General features: G+C 41.0%; 2 protein-coding genes across 2 annotated transcripts; one reads left to right on the forward strand and one right to left on the reverse strand.

The window, feature by feature from the left end:
- Positions 1-416: 416 nt before the first annotated feature.
- On the forward strand, positions 417-7,808 carry trib3 (tribbles pseudokinase 3). Its single transcript, XM_018679849.2, has 4 exons — positions 417-1,041; positions 3,715-3,993; positions 4,238-4,530; positions 4,713-7,808. Exons 2-4 carry the CDS (start codon positions 3,715-3,717, stop codon positions 5,203-5,205), a joined length of 1,065 nt encoding a protein of 354 aa, XP_018535365.1. The 5' UTR covers positions 417-1,041; the 3' UTR covers positions 5,206-7,808.
- On the reverse strand, positions 6,527-19,714 carry atrip (ATR interacting protein). The gene is given in 19 exon segments (XM_018679837.2): positions 6,527-9,289; positions 10,088-10,181; positions 10,183-10,319; positions 10,413-10,491; positions 10,591-10,677; positions 10,937-11,028; positions 11,244-11,380; positions 12,704-12,888; positions 13,091-13,144; positions 13,521-13,785; positions 14,628-14,792; positions 15,564-15,669; positions 15,876-15,977; positions 16,063-16,229; positions 16,622-16,734; positions 16,842-17,012; positions 17,385-17,467; positions 18,173-18,519; positions 19,396-19,714. Coding segments are annotated over 18 exon segments (2,457 nt in total). The 5' UTR covers position 18,519; positions 19,396-19,714; the 3' UTR covers positions 6,527-9,215.
- Positions 19,715-20,767: the final 1,053 nt, after the last annotated feature.

Raw genomic sequence — 20,767 nt, forward strand, 5'->3', positions numbered from 1 at the left:
ACTAATTCAGTCTAATGCAACTGTCCTGCAATAAACCCTACCTTAATTCAGTGTTTGTTTTAGTCTGTTATTTACCCTTGTTGATATAAAAGGACAGAATATCAGAAATATGATGCAATACAACAACAGCATCTCAAACAGCAGCCTCAAAAATAACAGTAAAGTTCAATAAAAACTTCTCCAGAACAGTTTCAACAAAAGCTGACCATTATAACGTTCATGAAGGAGGGGTTACAGCAGGTCTGTTGTATTAGACTGCATTAATTTTATATGGGTGCTGCTAATAAAGTGGAGACTGACTGTACATTCTCTGCACTATCACTTTAGTCTGTTTTCTGACGACTGATCGGTTCGGGATTGCAACATCGAGGCTCCGCCCCGCTGGATGACGACACCGCGGGAGGAAACAACGTAACCAAACATACCTCAGTCGGACCGAGTCTTCAGTCCAGCTGAAAGTTCTGGAGACGAACGGGGGCCAGAGGAGACCAGAGTCCGAAGGGTGAGACTGGATTTGAAACCAAAGAAAACAAGACACGGAGACTATTTTGATTTGAACTCACAGACAGACAAAAGGACCTGAGGACTCGGTTTGATTCGGCTTTGTTCGCCTCAACTCCGGATATAAAGAAAAAGAAGAAAAGGAAAAAAGTTTCCTTTTTATTATTTTTTTATCAAAAGTTTTTCGGTTTGGTTTTATGCCAGTCTTCAGTCAGTGTGTTTTAATTCAGTCTAAAGAAGAAGCTCAACAACTAACAGCTGACTGACTGACGACAGGTTGCGCAATCTAGACAATAATAAAACGAAGACAAAGACGTCATCGCCGACCAGTAAAGCCCCAGTCCTCCCAGTATCAGAGCTGCCAGTTTAGTTTACTTTAAATACAGGAAACCTTTAGTTTGTGTGTCTTCAGCAACTTCAGCTCCAAACACACAGACAGAAAGAGACCACCAGGACCACGAGGGCTCTACTGCTTATCTACTGGATCTACTGGTTTCTTGTAGACCTACCATCTGGACCAGTCTGTTTGAAGAACACAAGGTAAGAAAACTGACCTGAGAGCAGTGATGGAAGAGGTATTCAGATGCTTTGCGTAAGTTAACGCGGCAACAACAGTGTAAAAAAAAAAAAAAAAAGCGAAATAATATAAAAACACATGTTCATTCAGGGGTGTGACTAAAGTACTTATTATGCACGATTACCTCTATCAGAATTATACTAATATTCACATTTAACTGGAGTTTTTGGTAGTCTAGTTTTTTTTTTTTTTTTGAAATGTTGTATGTTTCAAGTTGGCTGTGTGTTTTTGTATGTTTAATCTTTATCTATATGGAAGCTAGTAACTAAGGCTGTTAGATTCATGTAGTCTAGTAAAAAATAAGGTATTTTCCCATGAAATATGGTGAATAAGCTGTACAGAGCAGAAGAAAATAGAAGTAGTCAAGTAAAGTAATAACACCTCAAGACTATAGTCAGGTACAGTACTTGAATGAGTGTACTTAGTCCAGTAGAGTCCAACAGATTCTACTGGGCTCTTTTGATTAAAGTTTGTAAAACTCAAACATCATTCATTATAAGTCAGAAGAGTTCAGTTAGGATCAAAACAGGCTCAACGTAATTCATTTTTTTACCTTGAAAATACAACTTTGACAAAGCACTCCCTGACTCAAGGTCAACTCACAAGGTTTTTGGATGCTTTCAGTTGCACAACATGGTCTTCACCTGGACCTCTTGTCTAGGTCGAGTGGAACACTGAACTTTAAAGTCCACACAGACTCCATCCACTGATGGAGATGGTGCTGTTTGGTTGAAAGCTTAGGAAAAGAAGCTAACAAGTCGACCCTGAGGCTTCAGAACATTACAGGATTAATATTGGATTACCTACCAATATTTTGTTGCAGTGAGAACAAGAGTTATTCTGCTGCCAAACAGATTTAAATTGATTTACTATCTTTAGTGTAGGTTTACTGCAGCCTGGGGAGGGACACACATAATACAAATAAATAGAGAATTTGTAATAAAAGACACTCACATAAAGCATCAGGAGCAAATAGATAAATAAAAATTGATAAGTAAATACATAAAAAGCCTGATCAGAGCATCCCTACTTCAGACTGAGCTCTGTGACTTTCAACAAATTATTGCACTTAAAAAGGTGTCAATAATTCGACAACAGTACCAGGGGAGGTAGAGTAAACTGTGAAATAAACATGATTGCAGCAGTTTATTTCTGCAGATCTGTCAGGTGCACTCTCATGCTGCAAATCTCCCGTTCTTCCACATCCTAAAGGTGTTAAACTGGTTTAAGCAGGTCTACAGGGGTTTTCTAATAAAGTGCTAGGCATGTGCAGAGAGCTAACTTCCGGGTTCTGTTCCAAAAGTAAGAATATCTCATTCGAAAAATGATTTGTGATAACCACATTAACTAAAATGCTGGCGTGGCTCTCTTCATATATTTGGATTTGGTGATTTAAAAGAAAAACTAACCTACCTTTAATGAACATGATTTCCCATGAGCCCCAGATCTTTGGCTAAATGTCATTGCCAGACAGAAGAGGCGATGCAGCAGCATCACTGTGAACTCAGACACTGTGTCTGTAATAACAGCAGAAGAGAGGACTGAACAGTGTTAAGGTTTTTAGACATTGGAGATACAACAAAGAAGTAAAAACAAAATACTTAGAAGAAACATTTAAAATAAATGTGGATGAAACCAAGTTACAGTGACACAAATACCAGGTAACTTTTCATGGGGGCTGCAGTGTTGGCAGTGCAAAGTAATCATGGAGAGTGGATGCCAGTTTGTCTTCAGAGTGTGGTAAAATAAAACCCAGGAACATGGTGAAAGACCAGTGAAAGAAATGCTGAATGAGAGATTGGATTGAATTACAGAAGCAGGTGAAACAAAGTTTCAGTCTGAGTTTTCAACACTTTGTTTAGTTGCTTGTTAACAGTCTTATCTCAGACTGTCAAACTGTAGCTTAACAGAAACTCATGGAGAAATCCTCCACAGAGCTGAAGAGATGAGACATCAGTGGCACAGATTCACTGTGTGTGTGTGTGTGTGTGTATACGTGTGTGTGTTGGAGGATGGCGTTGCTGTGGCAACGCTGTGACTCAGGTTGTTTCACCAGAGTGAAAGCAGCGTTGGCCAAGACCAGGTTTCCACACAGAGTTAAGACAACAGCTGCAGGGCTCTGAAAAACTTTATATAAAACACACACTTTCTCGCTGAGTGTGTGTGTGTGTGTGTGTGTGTGTGGTAGGTGTTGACTGTATTTAAAGCCTGTTTAAACTATAAACTGTTGTGCTCTGATGCAACGATCTGAAAGCTGAAGCTTCTGTCAGCTTACAGGAAGTTGCATCATGACGCCTATAGACACGTTAACAGTAACATGTGAGCAGCAGAGACACAGAACACAGTGAGATGTGATACTAATATAACTCTTAGCAATGTATGTGAAAATATTACTGAGGAAGGTTCAGTGGAAGGAGGCGGCTCGGCTGGGATGACACCAGTAGAGGGCGCTGCAGTGAAGAAATGAAACTGCATCGAGTTTGATGCAAGTTTGTCCAGTTGTCACCTCTAATGTAGAGTAGAAAAAGAAGACTCAGATCTACCTTTATGCTGAGACAGGTGATTTTCAGGTGAGCAAAATGGATTTCTCTGCTTTTAATTAACTCAATGATGTCACTTGTCTCCTCCAATCACAGATGAGCATTGGCGTGGCCACAGCCAGGTCTCAGCTCTGTCTGAAGAGGCTGCTGGATGAGCCCCAGGATAAACTACTGGAGTGTAAACGAGCCCGTCTAGCTCCGCCACCTCCAACGCCCGGACTGTCACCCTGCCTCAGGCCCAGAAGCCCCACCCCCAAGTCAAGCCAAAGCCAATCGCCATCCAGAGTTGGACCGTACATCCTGTTTGAACGCTGTGAGGGAGAGGAGACATACAGGGCTGTCCACGCACACACACAACAGCAGTACACCTGCCAGGTAACACACACACACACACACACCTCTACAACTACTTCTGAAACAGCAGAAGTACTGATAATACTTCTAACAATACTATAGATATGCAAAAAATCATTATTACATGATTACTACTAAAAAATGTTGCTGATACTGCTAAGTACTCACAATACTGCAAAACACACACACACACACAAATAATGGAGTGTTTAACTGTGGTAACTGTTACCATGTTACCCTGACTGTCTGGTCACCATGGTTACAGGTGCTCCCTCTGCGTGGCTACCAGGAGCACTTGGCTGCCTATGCCCGGATTGGTCACCACGACAACATCTGTGGCCTGCAGGACGTGGTGATTGGCCAGGACAGTGTGTATGTCTTTCTGCCCAATCACCATGGCGACATGCACGCATACGTGCGCAACAGGAAGCGTTTGGGTGAGGAGGAGGCGGGGCTTCTGTTCACTCAGATGCTGAATGCTGTGATGCACTGCCATTGCCATGGAGTCGTCCTGAGAGATCTGAAGCTCCGCAGGTTCGTCTTCACTGACAGATACAGGTGAGACTCAGAGAGTCAGAGGTACTGATGATACTACCAATACTACTGATACTGTATATGTTAACAGACTGCCAGGCTGATCTGTAGTACTGGTGACAAAGTACCAGTAGTACAGATACTACTGATATCACTGCTGATGCGTTAAATAAACTAAAACCGTGTGTGTGGTTTACCTCCTGCAGGACTCACCTCGCTCTGCTCGGCCTTGACGACTGTGTCCTCCTGCATGGTGACCACAGCGACGACTCCCTCACAGACAGACATGGCTGCCCTGCATATGTTGGTCCCGAGCTGCTGACCAATGGGGGCGGGTCTTACTCGGGCCGCGCCGCAGACATCTGGAGCTTGGGCGTGTCTCTGTACACCATGCTGATTGGACGATACCCGTTTCAGGACACGCAGCCTGCCGCGCTGTTCGCCAAGATCCGCCGGGGGACCTTCAGCCTGCCCGACTGGCTGTCGCCGCGGGCCAAGTGTCTGATTGGCTGTATGCTGAGGAAGTCACCTGCTGAGAGACTGGAGGCGTCTGAGCTGCTGATGCACCCGTGGCTGACCAATCCCTGCGCGCCTCATCACAGTGTGCACAAGACGCATCACAGCTCACATGCACCACCACAGAATAAACAAGAGGATGATGATGACCAAGTCGTGCCAACATGGACTAAAAAACACTAACACACACTTATTCACACATTTGTACTTCTATACTTGTGAGGACCCTCACTGAGTGCATCCCCAAGTCCCAAACACTAACTTTAACTATTACAACCAAATAACCCCAGTCTGCATACTAAACATGATTCTAACTTTAACCCTGATGCCGCCTTCACTCCCAACTCGTTTGGTTCAGTTTACCTGGTGCAGGGTTTGTTTGAATTGATGGATCCTGGTGCAAATTAAAAAAACTGGACCCAGACTGTCTAAAAAAAGAAGGTCTCAGTCTGTGTCCAAGCAAACACTCCGAAAACAAAGGGACCAACCATAGGATGTGGTTGTAGTTGAAGTGATTTTAAAAGCAAAAACTAAAAAATGTAATCCATCTGCTGATTGTGAACTATTCAAGAAGTGTCCTATAAGTACTTTTGATCTAATAATACTAATAATGTTCATTATCAGCTGGTCCTTTGAGGGCTTTTTGTGAAACCATGTGGGCGCTAATCAGTTAGTGTTCTGTTAGTCCATAGGACATGAACACAAACTAGAACTAAAAGGCTGCAACAGGTCATTTTATTTCCTTGTCTGGACCAAATGAACCAAACTACAGGTGTGAGAGCGACCTAAAACAGTCAAATGTCCTCACTCCCACCGTCAAAAACTCAAACTGGTCCTCACAAAGATAGACATACAAGAACACACACACACTACCGAGACAGTTTGATCCTGGATTACTTGACCCTCAGGTGCCTTCCTCACTATGTAGCTGTGTCTGCCTCCTCAGAGGTGACCACACTTCAAGGTCTGAACCTCCTCGTCTTCCACAGATCATCTGAACTACAGAACTTCCACCAGTACCCGGGCACAAACCAGAGCTAACGGTGTGTTCAGGTGCTCCTCGTCAACTCGTAAACAGTTGCATCCAGGTGTTAAACTGGAGAGCGTGCGAGTTGAGACGTTTCTATCTTTAATCAGTCTACATGTGTTTACATGCTCTTAAATGATAACTGGTTATCTTCTACATTTTTATTTCTGTCAACAAATCCCATAAAAACACAAAATACCTGATTTGTCTTATTCCTCTGTTCTGTTGAGTGCCACAGACAGGATGGGGGAAATCAGAGAGAACTGAGACCAACTAACACAAAGTTGGTCCATTTTTTCACAGGATTTGTTGACAAACTCAGTTTACAGTTGGCTCTCTCCAGTAAGCTGATTTCTTAAAAGTAAAGTAAATGAGAAACCTGGTCACCATAAGTAGAAGAAGCTGATTTCCCCAGATATCTCCTGGAGAATGATAATAGATTTTTTTGGCCACATGTAATCGTAACCAGGTTTCTAATTTATTTTTTTTTACTAGCGCACATGCGCATGACAGACTTTAAAAAATGAAAGTAGGTGAATCATAGTAGAAATAATTACACATTTTTGCTCTTGTATTCAAAATAACTAAATCCAAAGTCTGACTGACACTATCAAAGTAGCCTGTAGTGTGTAAGTCTAAACAAGTCAGTTTTCAGAGGTGAGCATGTGAACATAATAAGGGGCAACTTCTGTGACTAAATTAAGAAATACATGCTTCCAAAATAAAGTCAGAGCCGCTGCATGTATCCACAGGTTTATAATAACCAGGTTACTCCATGCATGTAAACACATTTTCTGATTAGCTGCATAACCTGGTTTCTCTGAGTGACCTAGTTCTTTAAATGCATGTAAATGTAGTGTGTCCTGGTGTGTGTGAGTAAGTGTCACAGCCTCCACACATAGCAAACTGTGGACTCCATCCTGCAGGGGCTATTTCTTTGGTCTGTTTTCCACAATTTCTGATTCAAGGAGTTGATGAAGATGCCTGGACACACCACTGGTTTTAAAAATGTGGACTCTGAAGGAGCCTAAAATGGGACACAGCTTCTTTCTCTCTCAGTATTTTACCTTTCCTAGTTCTTCCTTAGGATTATAAGAGAAGAATGGTCAGTTTTGTTGGCGCACAAAGTCAGCAACCAGCAAAGAGCCAACATGATTGCTAAAAACAAGCCTGTTATCTCAGGATCAAAACTTCATTTGCAAATTGTATTTTTGTGGTTCTCATGAGAACAGTTATCCCGAAATGACAGTTAACTCATTTTTGTTCTTAAGATACAAATTCATAAATAGTTTTCTTGTGACATGACGTCTAAACTTTGCCCAGAGAACAAACATGTTTGTCACTGTAATAATAAGAAAATACAGGTCAGGCTTATTTAAGGAACACCTCTTGTTCTTGAGGCCCAAAGGACTGAGCCCATGACAAAAGTGGCTTCGCTTTACCGCCATCCCAAAAATAACAGCTCAGTTCATCTGAGATCATGAGACAACAATTTCTGATACGTCAACCTAACAGCATAATTGCATCTCAGGAAACAGGAACAGAACATGTGTTGATTCATAATAAGGAAATAGTTGTGTTCTTGAGATAACTGGACTGAAATTATTCCCAACCTCTCAAGTCTTGTGTTTCCTGTGACTAAGTCTGGACAATCGCTATCCAACAGACCTGCAGCAGCCAGTAGGATGCCTTACACTGAAATACTGTATGATTCAGACCTCAGTTACAGCTGGACAATAAATAAAGATGTTTAACAAACTGTTCTGGTCCTGGACTGGTTTTTGGTTGGTTTTAATTGAGGAAACTTTTTTGTGTTCTGAACCTTCATCTCCTATTGTCAGTGTGACACTAAACTGCCACAGAGATGGATTAATCTAGAGTATGGTAAGGATGTATATTATAAATCAATATAAATCAAATAAGCAAAAAAAAAAAAGTGTCTAGTTTTCACTAAACCTGTTTTCTGGAATACACCCCTTGATAAGGAAGCACAATGCATACTTTTGGAAATGCAACGTCTTAAATTGCGATATCCTGAAAATCCTGATTCAATTTTCATCCACAGCCTGTTTGTTTCACACAGACGTCCAGACTGAACTGTGTAACGGTTTATCTTAATTACTGCCACAAAGCTATTAGTAAATATAGTTTTATTTCATTTCTTCACTTGCTTTGTACTCGCTGTCACACTCTCCCTCACACTGATTTGTAAACTAGTCTGGAAGCCATCAACAAAGCCTAACCTCATTTTTAAGATGAATAAACAATTCAAACAAACAATGTCCATTACTCATGCCAGAAGGTCTGTGCCTGACCAGTCAGCCACATTCAGCCCTGCAAAATCCACTACAAAAGTTACTGAACCATCCAGACAGACTGTCGTACAGGAACTAAATTCAGTCCCAGGTTCCTCTGCTAGAAATACAGGTTTAGTTTCTGAGTTCCTCCTGTCTCTCAAAGCAATGAGTCTGCTCACATTGACATTCTTGATTTCTTCTTTTCTTGCACTTTTCTTGTAATTAAATGTAGATAATAAATAATAGAAGGTGTAGTAGTATCAATAATATCCTGAAGATACCCATCGAAGAGTAACTACTTGATAAAATTTTTATTTTGTTAAAAAATGACTGTTTAAAAGTTGGGTGAAAGTTTTTAGGGTATTACAGAGAAGTACAGAAAAAAAGTGTTTTTAGGAAAACTGTATTTTAAGTATTGGTGCAGGCAAAGACATTAATAATTGTGGAAAAATATCCAAATAGTTCCTAGCACGTGTACCTACCTGTAACTACATATTTAACAGATGTCCAAGACAAGCAGCAGCCCTGACTGTTAAAGAAGAGTATGGACAGGTGAGACAGGAGGTGGTGAAAGACTGAAGGACAGAATATACCGCAGGTGAACGTGAACATTGACTGCATCAGTTTTTCTTACCTTAATGTTTTATTGTTAAATCAGCAGATTAAATCCTGTAAACTGTTTCATTCACTTCAGTTAATATCACTGATTTCTCTCTAATCCTTCATTTCTTTCCAACATCCACTTTAACTCAAGAATGTTTGACTGAAAACAGACTCTCTGGTCTGTCTTTGTCTCAGTCTCAGAATCATCACATTGACCGTCAGTAAACCGTCTTTTGTGTCTGTTCATTGGTCACTGATGGAGTCAGTCAGGAACCAGTGTCAGTGTCCATGTCATCAGTGTCGTCTCCCTCCGAGCGGCAGATCTCTTCCAATGCCAGCTCTGACAGACAAGAAACAGGAAGTGGAAAACATGAGTCGTTACTTCAGAGTCCTGGGTGATGTTACCAAAAGTAAGTGGACGCGCAAATATCCTGGGTAAAGCTTTACATCCAAGTTAATAACTTAACTAGACCTTGTAACTAAACTGTATGACGCAAAAAGGGTGTGCCATATAATAGCATTCATGATACCACGCATATAATTCTGAGAAAAAGATGTCGTATTGCAGTATTAACTAACACTGTTGATGTACTTAGACATGTTGATGGCTGAGTGTGAAAGTTAGGGCTGCCAACTAAAAATAGAGTCAACGCTTCATTCGAGAAGACTCAAAAAATGTCAGCTGACTCACTGCACTTTGTTTTAGCTGCCTCACAGTACACACACAGAGCAACGAGGGCTGTAAACCTCAACCACGTATTGTCTTAAATTGACTGAACCACAGCGTTAACTGTGATGGAAGTAGAGACTGTGATGGAAACAAAGGGCACAGTGACACTGGACAGCTTGAGGCAGGGCAGTGCGACTCTTTTCTGTTGGCACTCAGGTACTCTCTGTCTAACTGATGGCGCCATTGGCGGCCTGACAAGAAAGACACTTGGGCTTGGGCACAACTGAGCTATGACTAAGACACCAACTTTTACTTTCTCTAACTGTGGAAATTTTTGGTGAAATCATCACTGAAACATGTGCCAGTGGATTTTCTGATTGCCAGATAGCACCTAGGTGGACCAGCACATAATTTTTTCTGCACATAATATGGGTGTGTGTGTTTGTGTATGCATGTATGTGTGTGTACCCTCGCTCTCGCTCAACTCGGGGATCTTCCTCAGCGTGTCTCGTACAGCAGGGATCACCTGGTCGTACATGTGGAGCAGTGGCCTGCAGCTCTCCTGAGAAGCTGCCGTGATGCAGCAGCAGCCAGTGCAGCAGCAGCAAACACTCCCTGAGCAGAGACGCTGCCGGGCTGCGCCACCACGGCGATGATGGGGCAGAGCACTGTGGCAGGGCTGCAGGCAAGCCTGAAGGAGCTAGATTTTAGGGACAGTTTGTTGAGTTTAATTTTTTGAGATGTAACTGTGTATTTTTCTAGTCTTGTGCTTTAAACCTGAAATGTGACCGACCTGTCAAGTTTGTCGGCTCCTGAGAACCACGAAGGTCCAACCACTGACGATGGAAAACAATTACCACTGTCTGAACCAACTGAGAGAGAGAGAGACAGAGAGACTTGTGTAGGAGGGGGCAACACAAGGTTTAGTGTCACTATATGAAGAAACAGCACAGAGGGTCAGAGAGTTTTACCTCAGTGTAACACTGACAGCTGCTGTGAAGGTTTGAGGTCCAGCTTTCTGCTCGCTGACTCATTAGTCTGTTCAACAAACGGACCACCTGAGACACAAAACAACAACAGCCAACATAAAAGTTCTGTAGAATCTCAAGACAAAGCTGGATTTAAAGGCTTTTCATTCACCCTTTCAGTGTAGAGATTCTAAAAATGCAGAAACACTTCATCTGTAGATTTGTTCTGGCCGTACAAAATAGTTCTCTTGAAACATACTATGACCATAACCCTGCTACATTCGTCTACATCTCCGGTAGGACTTAAATATGTCTCTGCAGTGGTTGTGTTTGCATGCGTTTGTGGCACCTGCAGGTCCAACAGAATCCAGTCTGTGTGTGTTGCCTGGTTGTCTGGTCTAGTTCTGATAACCTGGAATAACTTCAGGAAAACACAGGGGTCTAAAGACAAACAAACAAACAAATACTGATGAAGTTGGGCTGGAGTGAATATTTCTGATAATTCAAATCACATAGAGCAGAAATGTAAATAACTGAAAGAATGTGTGAAGAAAAATAAAGATAAAAAACATTATTAATACACAAATTATTTTTAAATTACAAATGAGTTTAAGTAAATGCAATCAATGGAGCTGTAGCAGTGGATGAAGCCTAACCATGGTGGGAGCAGAGCTGCTGAGCCATTGTCTGGTGGTCGGACATCGACACGAGGACTGACACACACTGTGAAATCATCTGCAACCTGCTGTCTGCTGACAAACATGCACACACCACCTGCACCACACACTGCAACCTGAGACAGAGAGAGATAGGGAGAGGTTAGGTGTAACTAAAGTAAGGAATTACTAGTCAGTGCTGTTAGGATCAGTTAATTACTTTCAGTTATTTCTGCAGTAAAAACTAAAAAAACAAAAAATTATTCAGAAGTTGCAGTTTCTTTGAATCTGTTTGAGGAAACTAAATGACAAATCACTCTGAGCTATCAGGAACTATGGGGAAAAATTGTCAGTATCTTGGATGTTTTACAGACTAAACAGCAGAGTCTTCCCATTAAAGGATTTCTGAGGTGATATGTAACAGTTAAAAAAAAAAAAAAAAAAAAAACCCTAATGGCCAATATTCATGTTGGTAAATGTGCATCACAAAAGGTCACACTGGTAACGGTTTATCTTTGCTGCGTAACCATGGAAACAGAGAAAAAGACTTTTTTCTGGACATGGACAGCATGTATGTTAAGAACAGACTCTCACTGCACCCATCGGTTAATTGCTGCACAATGTGATCTATTCCTATAAAATGTTTCTTCTACAAGTGGTTACCTGCTGCAGATTATTTCCACTTTCTGTTCTGTCTGTAAATACCTGCAGGTAGTTTATAGCCACATATTACATAACCTCTGACAGTCAGTGGAAAACATTAAACAAACATACACTCCCTGGTTGGCCACTCCTCCACTTGCAGCAGTGTTCCACCCAGCTAAGTATTGCATCATATGTGTGCATGTGTTGTCCTGTATGCTTTGTAATATAATCGAGTGTTATGCCACCTTTACTGCTTCCTGAAGCCCTCACAAACATAAGAAACAAACTCAAACTGTCTTGTTTTTGTTGGTATCAGTGTGAAAACACACTGAACTTATGAACTGAAAATGAGTTAAAAGGTTAATATGCATAATTATTAATTCAGCAAATCTAAATTCAACTAAAAAATAAGTTGGGAAATACATTTTAGTTTACAGCAAAGACTGTAGACTGTTGTAATGACAACAAAATATACTATGAAATGGAATTTTCATTCTCAAATTGGCAGACAACGTGCAACATGGGCTTGAGAATGTCCGGTCAAATTCCTAAAATTTTCAAATTGGTTCCTTTTAGATTGAATGATTGTTAACCAGAAGTAAGATTTTTATGTTACATCTCAGTTTCTATCTGTTTTTACTTGAGGAAAGTACTCAAATTAAAGTTAGTTTAAGTCATGTTCAGTCATTGAGTCTGTTAGTTGTATTTTAATGAACAAATCTCCTCTTACTTGTAAAAATCTGTTGCCACCTATGATCAGTTATCACTTAACTGTGGACCATCATATTCCCATTACCATCTGGTCACATGTATACCTGTCGGTGTGTGATTGTGGCGTCCTTTCAATTAGGACACACAGCGTCTTCATGGCACTGAGGACAAGCTCCTCTCTCTGCGAGCTGCTGCTGCTGCTGCTGCCAAGTCCTGCTTCACACAGCCGCAACACTGAGTGCAGCAAGGCATTCTGGGAGCACAGACCCACACCTGCAGATGACTCGGGCTACAACCAGAAAGAAGAGGAGAGTATAATTTCAGTGAAACGTTTTTCTTTGAGGGGAAATTCAAGTCAACAATCTTTTTCGAGGAAGCTTAAGATCAGGAAATTACATATTTTAAGCTCATTGTATCATCAAGACAAATAGTTGGATACAGGTTGAAAATGAGAGTGTCTGAGTGATTCATCTGTGTGTTTCTGTCTGTACCTTGTCATCTGTAACTCTGCTCTGACTCTGTTTTGACAGCACAGCCTCCACCACCTGGTGAGCAGCACAAAGGTCAAATATTCAACAGGCATGATTCGTTCATATAAAACTCTGCAGTATACCACAGTAGGAATGAGTGTAGCATAATTTGTATTGTTGTTTAGCCAAAACAAATTGCTTGCTGAGCAGAAAAACAGCTTTAAAGCTTCAACTACTCATTGATTAATCAGTCAATCAATATTTGACACTATGTCACAAATGATGGTAAACCAAAGTTTTGGACTGACATTGGATGACATGGGCTAGGATATTATAAAGGGCATTTTCACTATTTTCTAACATTTTACAAACAAAGCAATTAATCAGCAAAAATAAATAAAGCAAGCTACAAGTGCAAAAGGGGCAGAACTGCACAGTGTTATGTCATCACCTCATCACTGTGGGCCAGCAACAGGTAGAGAAGTCTCAGAGCAGCCAAACCAGTGTCCTCCACACTGAAACCAGATAAACTAGTCTCCTCAAGTCTTCCCGGTCCAGCAGAGGGAGCAGCATGGCCTGCTGGGAGCGAGGTGGCAGCTGTAGAGTCTGAATCACCGCTGCCAGCTGAGTTGGAGCGGAGCGAGTCCAGAGCCTGACAGAGTTGAGACAGGTGAAGGTCCAACAGAGGGAGGAGGAGGACAGCTCCTGGACATGACCTTCACACAAATTGAAATTTTTCTTTTTTTTAATCTTGAGCTCAGACAAATGTAAACCAATCACACAAACCTGTATCAGTGATCCCAAAAGTTTTTTTTGAATCACAGCACCACTTGATTTTTTTTACCTGGAACCCCCAATACCTGCAACATGTGCAATCTTTTCAGCTATAAATAACACCATGGATACCTATTTCATTCATCTATTGATTACTTTTTTCCAGCATTTATCTAAGCTCTGTTTACTGTAATAAATCTTTGCATCAATGCAAAGACACTTGCTGTCTCAGGAACTTTAAAACTCACAAAACAATTTTTTATATGTTACGTATGACAACTGTCTTCTCTGAGCTGTCATGTCATTAGCTGCCACAAAAAACAGTGTTTGTTTAATTAGTTTAATTAATTTGTTTTTTCAGTTATGATGTGTTAAAAAATATAACTAAAAATGTCATCAACAGAAATGTTGCCTAATTTTTTTATATGGCAAAAAGTTCTTGATGATGTATACACTAAAATAGAAAAGGCAAATTTGGCCTGTCCAAGGTGTTACACCTGTATGAAAACACTACAGTGATGTGCAGGCCTTATTCAGTCAAAAATGTAACATACAGTTTACAAGGATTCTATAAATCTTTGGTAACTATTCACATTAACACATGACCTCATTATGGTGTTTTGACATATGGATATTTCATTGCTGCTGTTTCACAATGTGGCCACAAGAGGGCACTGTTGCACACAGATCAGTTTAACTATGTTTCTGTTCTGTTTTTTTCAGCAGCAGATACAACATCAAAGTTACAGCAGTCAACTGTAGTATCTTCAGTCAGTCAGTCTACCTGTTGTTTTTGCTGCTGGCTGCAGCTGCTGTTCGGCTCTGACTGAGCATGTTCAATCCAGTTACAGCCAGACTCTGGACTGGACTCAGAGCAGCTCTGGGAGTGCTGCTTCCGCTGATACCTGCTGCTGCATCAGAGTGGAGCAGAAAACCTGCTGATGGCCCACTGAATACATAACATACAGCACAAAACAACAAAACATCAATTAGTCTTTTATAGCAGTTCAGTTCCTCTGTGCCTGGGTTCAGATGTGTACTGCTAGTAGTCCTACAACCACTACTGCTACTTCAGTTATTAAAACTACTATCATTACTATGATTTAAGTCAAGGTTAAAAAGTGAATTACAGATTGTATTATGTCAAAAGGGTATGTAATATTGAAGAGATTTGTGTTGGATTTGGAGACACCATGTGGTGACTTTTGGTTGCATCAAGTGAATTCATCAGGACACACTGAAGATACAGTAGATGTGATCATGTGATCATAAAACATTTGATCAGTCTCATATTTTATACTTGCTCTAAATGTATTTTTGGCCAGTTAGTAAACTTAAATGCAAGCTTTCCAAAGGAAGTCTGGTGTGTTGGATTTAGAAAAAAATTCAAGAATGTTCTAGTTTTAAAAAAAAACAGCAGGGTGTTTTAACCCCTTCATTTTAACTAAACCAGGGTGACTTAACAGTAACACAACCTGTTAGTGACTGTGCAGCTTCACTGTAACTGTTGGGAATTAAATGCCTTGCTCAAGGGTACTTCAGTGCTAGTAACGAGGGAGGAGTAAGTGCCAGATTTATTCTGCTACACCCTGCATCAAACCAGTGTCCCTCTCTCTGTTAAGTTACTGCTGCCAGTGTTTTCCTTTTAACTGCTACAGCACTGTATTTTACATATTATACTGTCCAGGTTGTCATGGTTACAGCACTGGGGTGTTTTTACCTAGATGTTAGGTGGATGTCTGTCAGACTCATAGACAGCAGGTGAGAGAGGCTGAGGCTGCTGGGAGACAGAGGCTGCTGCAGCAACAAGCCCAGCAGAACGCCACCTGGAGGAAAACACAGAACACAACATGATACACACCCTAGGAATAAACACTGGATCCTACATTTCCCATAATGCAATTGGACTGCATCTCTCATCAGATTCTCCTTGACAGGTAAATGTCCTCATCTTTTAAATTTTTGCTTGATTTGTGTTTTATGTTATTTATCTACATTAACCCTTTTGAAGAGGCTCTGCAGACAGACTGACCTCGGTGCTGCAGGTGCGCAGGTCTGACAGACAAGAAGGGGTCTGGGCGAGACATTTCCTGCCTGCTGTCACCATATCTGCTGCTGGACGCTCCTCTGTCTGCTGAAACACACACACACAACAGTAAAAATACACATCTGTGTCATCACAACTGTCATCACCTTCACAATATCGTAATGTGACCCACCCTCTCTCCGTGTCTTTATTGGTGTCTTCACCGGTGTCGTTCTGGATGGGATCTGGGCTCCAAACATCTCCTTGGTAATGAAACCATTTCCTGTTGGAGAGGAGGAGCTGCTACTGCTGCAGCTGCGCCCATGATGCAACTGGGCGAGAGAGCTCTGCACTTTAGGACTGAGGGCAGAGAAAAAGATATCACCCAGGTTAATTCAGAGGTCACAACTTGCAAATGGTTTCGTCTACTACAGTTTTTTCTACAATAAAGATGCAGAAACAGCAACATTTTATGTGTAGGATTGATATGTTCAGACAAAAAATACAGGAGAATATACAGGAAAAATATATCAAAAGTCACAATACTTATCAGTAAGCCATTTTGATCAGTAAACCACTAATACAGCTTGTCTTAAAAGCTCAAAGGCGAAATATACTCAGTTTACAATTACATATAATGGAGAAAAACAGCACATCCTCAGTGAGAGAATGAATAGAGTTTGTGCTGATAAATAACAAAATATTTAACTGATTATCAAAGCTTCTTGTTAGTTATATTGATGATATCTGACCTGTTTCTAGGCAGTGGAGAGGCCATCTTGTTTCTGTCTGAGTTGTGCAGTTTGGTCTTCATCTCATTGATCTCTGCTTCTTTAAACTGCAGCTCAGACTGCAGAGACTGAACCTGCACACAGACAGCATGTCAATATCATGTTATTTTAATGTACAGTATATACACAGTACACGCTGTATATACTGTGTATGAGTGTGTGTTTTTGTTTAGCTCCTCACCTTCTTGTTGAGCTCCTTCTCCCTGTCACTCTGCTCTCTCTGTCTCTGAGTCTCCAGCAGGACCTGGTTCTGTCTCTGAGCCTCCTTTTCCTGCTGAGCTGCTTTCAGGGAGTCCCTAAGGACACGGATTTCCCCACTCTTCATAACAATCTCTTCCTCCACCTCCTTCAGCTAATAACACGTGCACACACACACACACACACACACACACACACACACACACACACACACACACACACACACATTTTTATCCAGCATCCATTCTCTGTTCTGGTACTCCTAAATTTGATATTAAACCAAAATGACAGTAAATCTCCACTGTTAAATGGAAAACAAGTTACAGAAAACGTAGAGATGCCAATTTATTCATATTGGAATTTTATGTACAAATGCAATCAGTCAATCAAAGACACTGTTATGGTTCTGATTATGTTGTTTTGTGCACTGTTGTGTATGGCTCCCAACAGCTGCTTTCTCTAAACCTGTCCTGGTGATCCTGTGTTATCGGACACTTTCTGTAAAGGTTTCTAAAGTGAGTCTCACCTTCCTCTTCAGCTCTACATGCTGGGCCTCCAGTAGACTGTAGGAGTCGTCTCTGTCTGACCCAAACTGCTGCTGCCTGTTACCTGAACACACAAAACAACAGAGCTTTGTGAACTTAAACACAGTGAAGAGGTGTATCAGTGTGGAGCAATGTACAAAAATGTGTGTGTTTCATTCATAAGATTACTATGGAGATTATCTACATTAGTAGAGAATGAACAAGTATTTTGTTATGTAAATCAATCATTTTGCTTTGCTACAAACACTGGAAATCTCAGTGGTTGTGAATTGTGTCGCCCAAAGGACACAACACTGTTAACTGTGCCTGTTAAAAATTGTACATTTCAAAACCAAATTGGCTCTTGGTTACATTCAGAGGAACAAACATGTTGTACCAGACAAAAAGACAAAACACAGTGATAAGGGAGAAATTTTACCAGGATCAGAGGAGATGGAATTCACAGTTACAATTTTTTGGACGTCTGGATGGATATATTTGCATGTGTTTTCACACTAATTGCTTGGCACATCTGATGCCAGTGAAAAAAAAAAAATAAATAATCTCCTCCTGTCGCAGTTTGTTTTCACTGCTGTTTCAGTTTACAACAATGACATAAATAAAATCAAGGATGTCCTGGAAGGATGGAAATCGGCCTAAAAACTGATTTATGATTTGGAAATGATTGGCAGAAATTTAATGGATATCATACAGAATTTCAGTACGATCAAATATCTAAATGCACTAGGTTTGGTTCTTTCAATGATATTCAGTTCTGCCCTGAACTTACCAAGTGGTTCTCTGCTTGATATCGCAGCATTCCCTCTGTTGCTGCTGCTAAACCCAAATGTGTTCTCTCTGCTCTGCTTCGTTGTGGCTTTGCTCAGAGGTTTGTTCTGGCCTGCGGACACCGACCAGGCTGCCCCACGGGCCAAATCCACCTGTTTGCTCTCTGGTTTAGACCCGATCCTAGCTCCCGCAGCAGCTGAGGTGATGGCCTGCGAGGCGATGATGTCGATCTCATCCAAGTCGTCTTGGGTGAAGTCCTCATCATCTCCAAATGGGTCATCAAAGGCCACCGCCGTTGCTACTTCGTGATTCAGTCCTCGGAGACGCTTCGTGGGAGGGCAGTTCATGCTGTCAGGGAGGAAGAGAGGAGGAGCGGGCAGGTTAACCAGCTGACAGCTCTGGAAACATTTAAGTTGAGAAGATCAGTAAAATACTTTTCATTCCTAACCTTCAAAGTACAACAGGGGTTTCATCACTCTGAGAATTTCTCATCAGTTAGCTCTGACATCCCTTTCATTAGTAAGGGACTTATGGGGAAGCAGAGATAGAACCACTCAAAAACAAAATTCTCATCTGTGTGTCAAAACTGTCAAAAGGACACAATTTGGCTCTTAATCTAAGGATTAGGAAAAAGTGCCATGATTGAATGTTTCTTAGTAGAAAGTTACAGAGGCCTCTGGAGCAAGATTAACTTCACTAGTTCATAACATGAAGCATAGATACAATCAAATACTCGCAGGTCAGATTTACCACAGCTACATAGATTATAAAAAGCTATCATAAAAAGTTACTGCATCTACATGAATATGAAACATAAGATTACTGGTGATTTTGAAAGATGATGAATAAGGAAATAGAAATTACTGACACAGTTTCATCTAAATAAACAACCCTGTCAATATAAACTTTATAACTTTATAAAGTCTAATTATTAGGTTGACCTAATATTTAATGTTGTACAAACACTTAATAGCACCTCTACAGATACAATCTAATCTCTTAAGCTAATTCAAAAAGCAGGTTTAAACAAACCCCAGTCCTATTTGCTGCTAAATTCTATTTCAGAATCAGAATCCGAATACAAATTTTTGTATTGCAGTTACTCAGTTGTCACATTTTAGGACTATTGTTCAGACTGGTCCCAACACGTTTTATACACACTGACCCTGAACTTTATTAGGCTAACTGGTGCAGACTGAAGTTGCTCTGGGTCTCCTGTGTTACCTTATCTCTCGGTGCTGCTGCTGCGGCTCCTGATAGCTGTTAGCTAACAGACAACTAGCTGTGATTCCAATGGGAAGTTAGCTTGCTAAGCTAACACAGCTCACTCCGTCACAGCAGCATTTAAATGTTAAGCAACACTTCATGAAAAATGTGGTAAAGGTGTCTGATAAAAGCGCTCCTTCATACGGTGCCTCGACGGTAAAACAAACGATGAAATTATTCGCTGAACGGAGATACAACAAAACAACACGAAGTTAAAGGTGACAGTAAAACAGTGTTGTTGAGCCCGCTTCAGTACTGCTGAGAATCTGACCAATCAGAGCGCTGCTCTGACAATCCCACCAATCACTGGTGTCCATGCGTTAAACTAGGTGCTGTACAGGTCCTTGTTCAAGACAAACTGCACTAAACGCGAAAGTGAAAAAAATCTGTTAAAAGGAACAGTTCGAAATTGTGGGTAATTCTGACTGCGCTGTGTGCGTTTACAGTGAATCCGAAAGCTCAATGTATTGCAGCTTACCTTTTATATATGTTGTTGTGTTTTGCTGTGTTCTCTGTATTGTTATATATTTTCTCACTTTGCAGCACTCACTTTTTGCTAAATTCTGCACGTTGTCAAATTGGTGAGGACGTTTTCTTAATTTACTTGTTTTTTTTGTTCATTTAGATGAGAAGATAAATGACATGCTCCCCTCCATATGATAAATAATTAGGCTACAACCAGCAGCTTAACCTCTTTTTTTTCTCTTTTCTAAAATGCCCAATTTATACTCCCTTTCTTCCCATAGTCTTGTTTTCCTCCACTGTGGCACATTTAAGTAGCCGCAAGATATTTTATTTCATTGGTACCTGATTCATACAGCGAAATTACAGAGTGAATCATGGGCTTTATCATAAAGTGTTACCAGGGGGGACAAAAATTGGGAAAAATTAAAAGTGATGTCTCTGTCCCAAGTGGAAATGATCATAGATGCATTGGGCAAAATGAAAATTAATTAATTAAATTACACCAGTTGTAACACCCGCCATGTTGGCGAGTAATCTGACATTAGCTGCCACAGTTTTTTCAAAGGCTGGTGGGTGTTAATACGAATCCCTGAATGTACAGTCGCCTCATATAGAAGCTTCTTGCGGCTTCTCAGCAACAGCAAGTGTGCTTTCCATTTTTAGACACAGACAGGTCTGTGTGTCGCATCTGAGGCTCTACAGTGTGTGTGTAACTCTGACACATGCTCACTCTCTCTCTCTATCTCTCTCCGCCTCCGTACTTCAGTACAGAAATGGCAGAGCTCAGGCATCCAGATGCACCCATCGTCATCATCATCATTATCATCTGGACACACACACACACACACACACACACACACAGTTG

This window comes from Lates calcarifer, linkage group LG12 (assembly GCF_001640805.2).
Source record: "Lates calcarifer isolate ASB-BC8 linkage group LG12, TLL_Latcal_v3, whole genome shotgun sequence".
In the NCBI taxonomy this organism is placed as follows: Eukaryota; Metazoa; Chordata; class Actinopteri; family Centropomidae; genus Lates; species Lates calcarifer.

Excerpts from the sequence above, each read along its gene's own strand:
- trib3 (XM_018679849.2), top strand. The coding sequence starts at position 3,715 with ATGAGCATTGGCGTGGCCACAGCCAGGTCTCAGCTCTGTCTGAAGAGG. Across the intron at positions 3,994-4,237 it reads AACAGCAGTACACCTGCCAG|GTGCTCCCTCTGCGTGGCTA; the intron begins GTAACACACACA and ends CCATGGTTACAG. Across the intron at positions 4,531-4,712 it reads GTCTTCACTGACAGATACAG|GACTCACCTCGCTCTGCTCG; the intron begins GTGAGACTCAGA and ends TACCTCCTGCAG.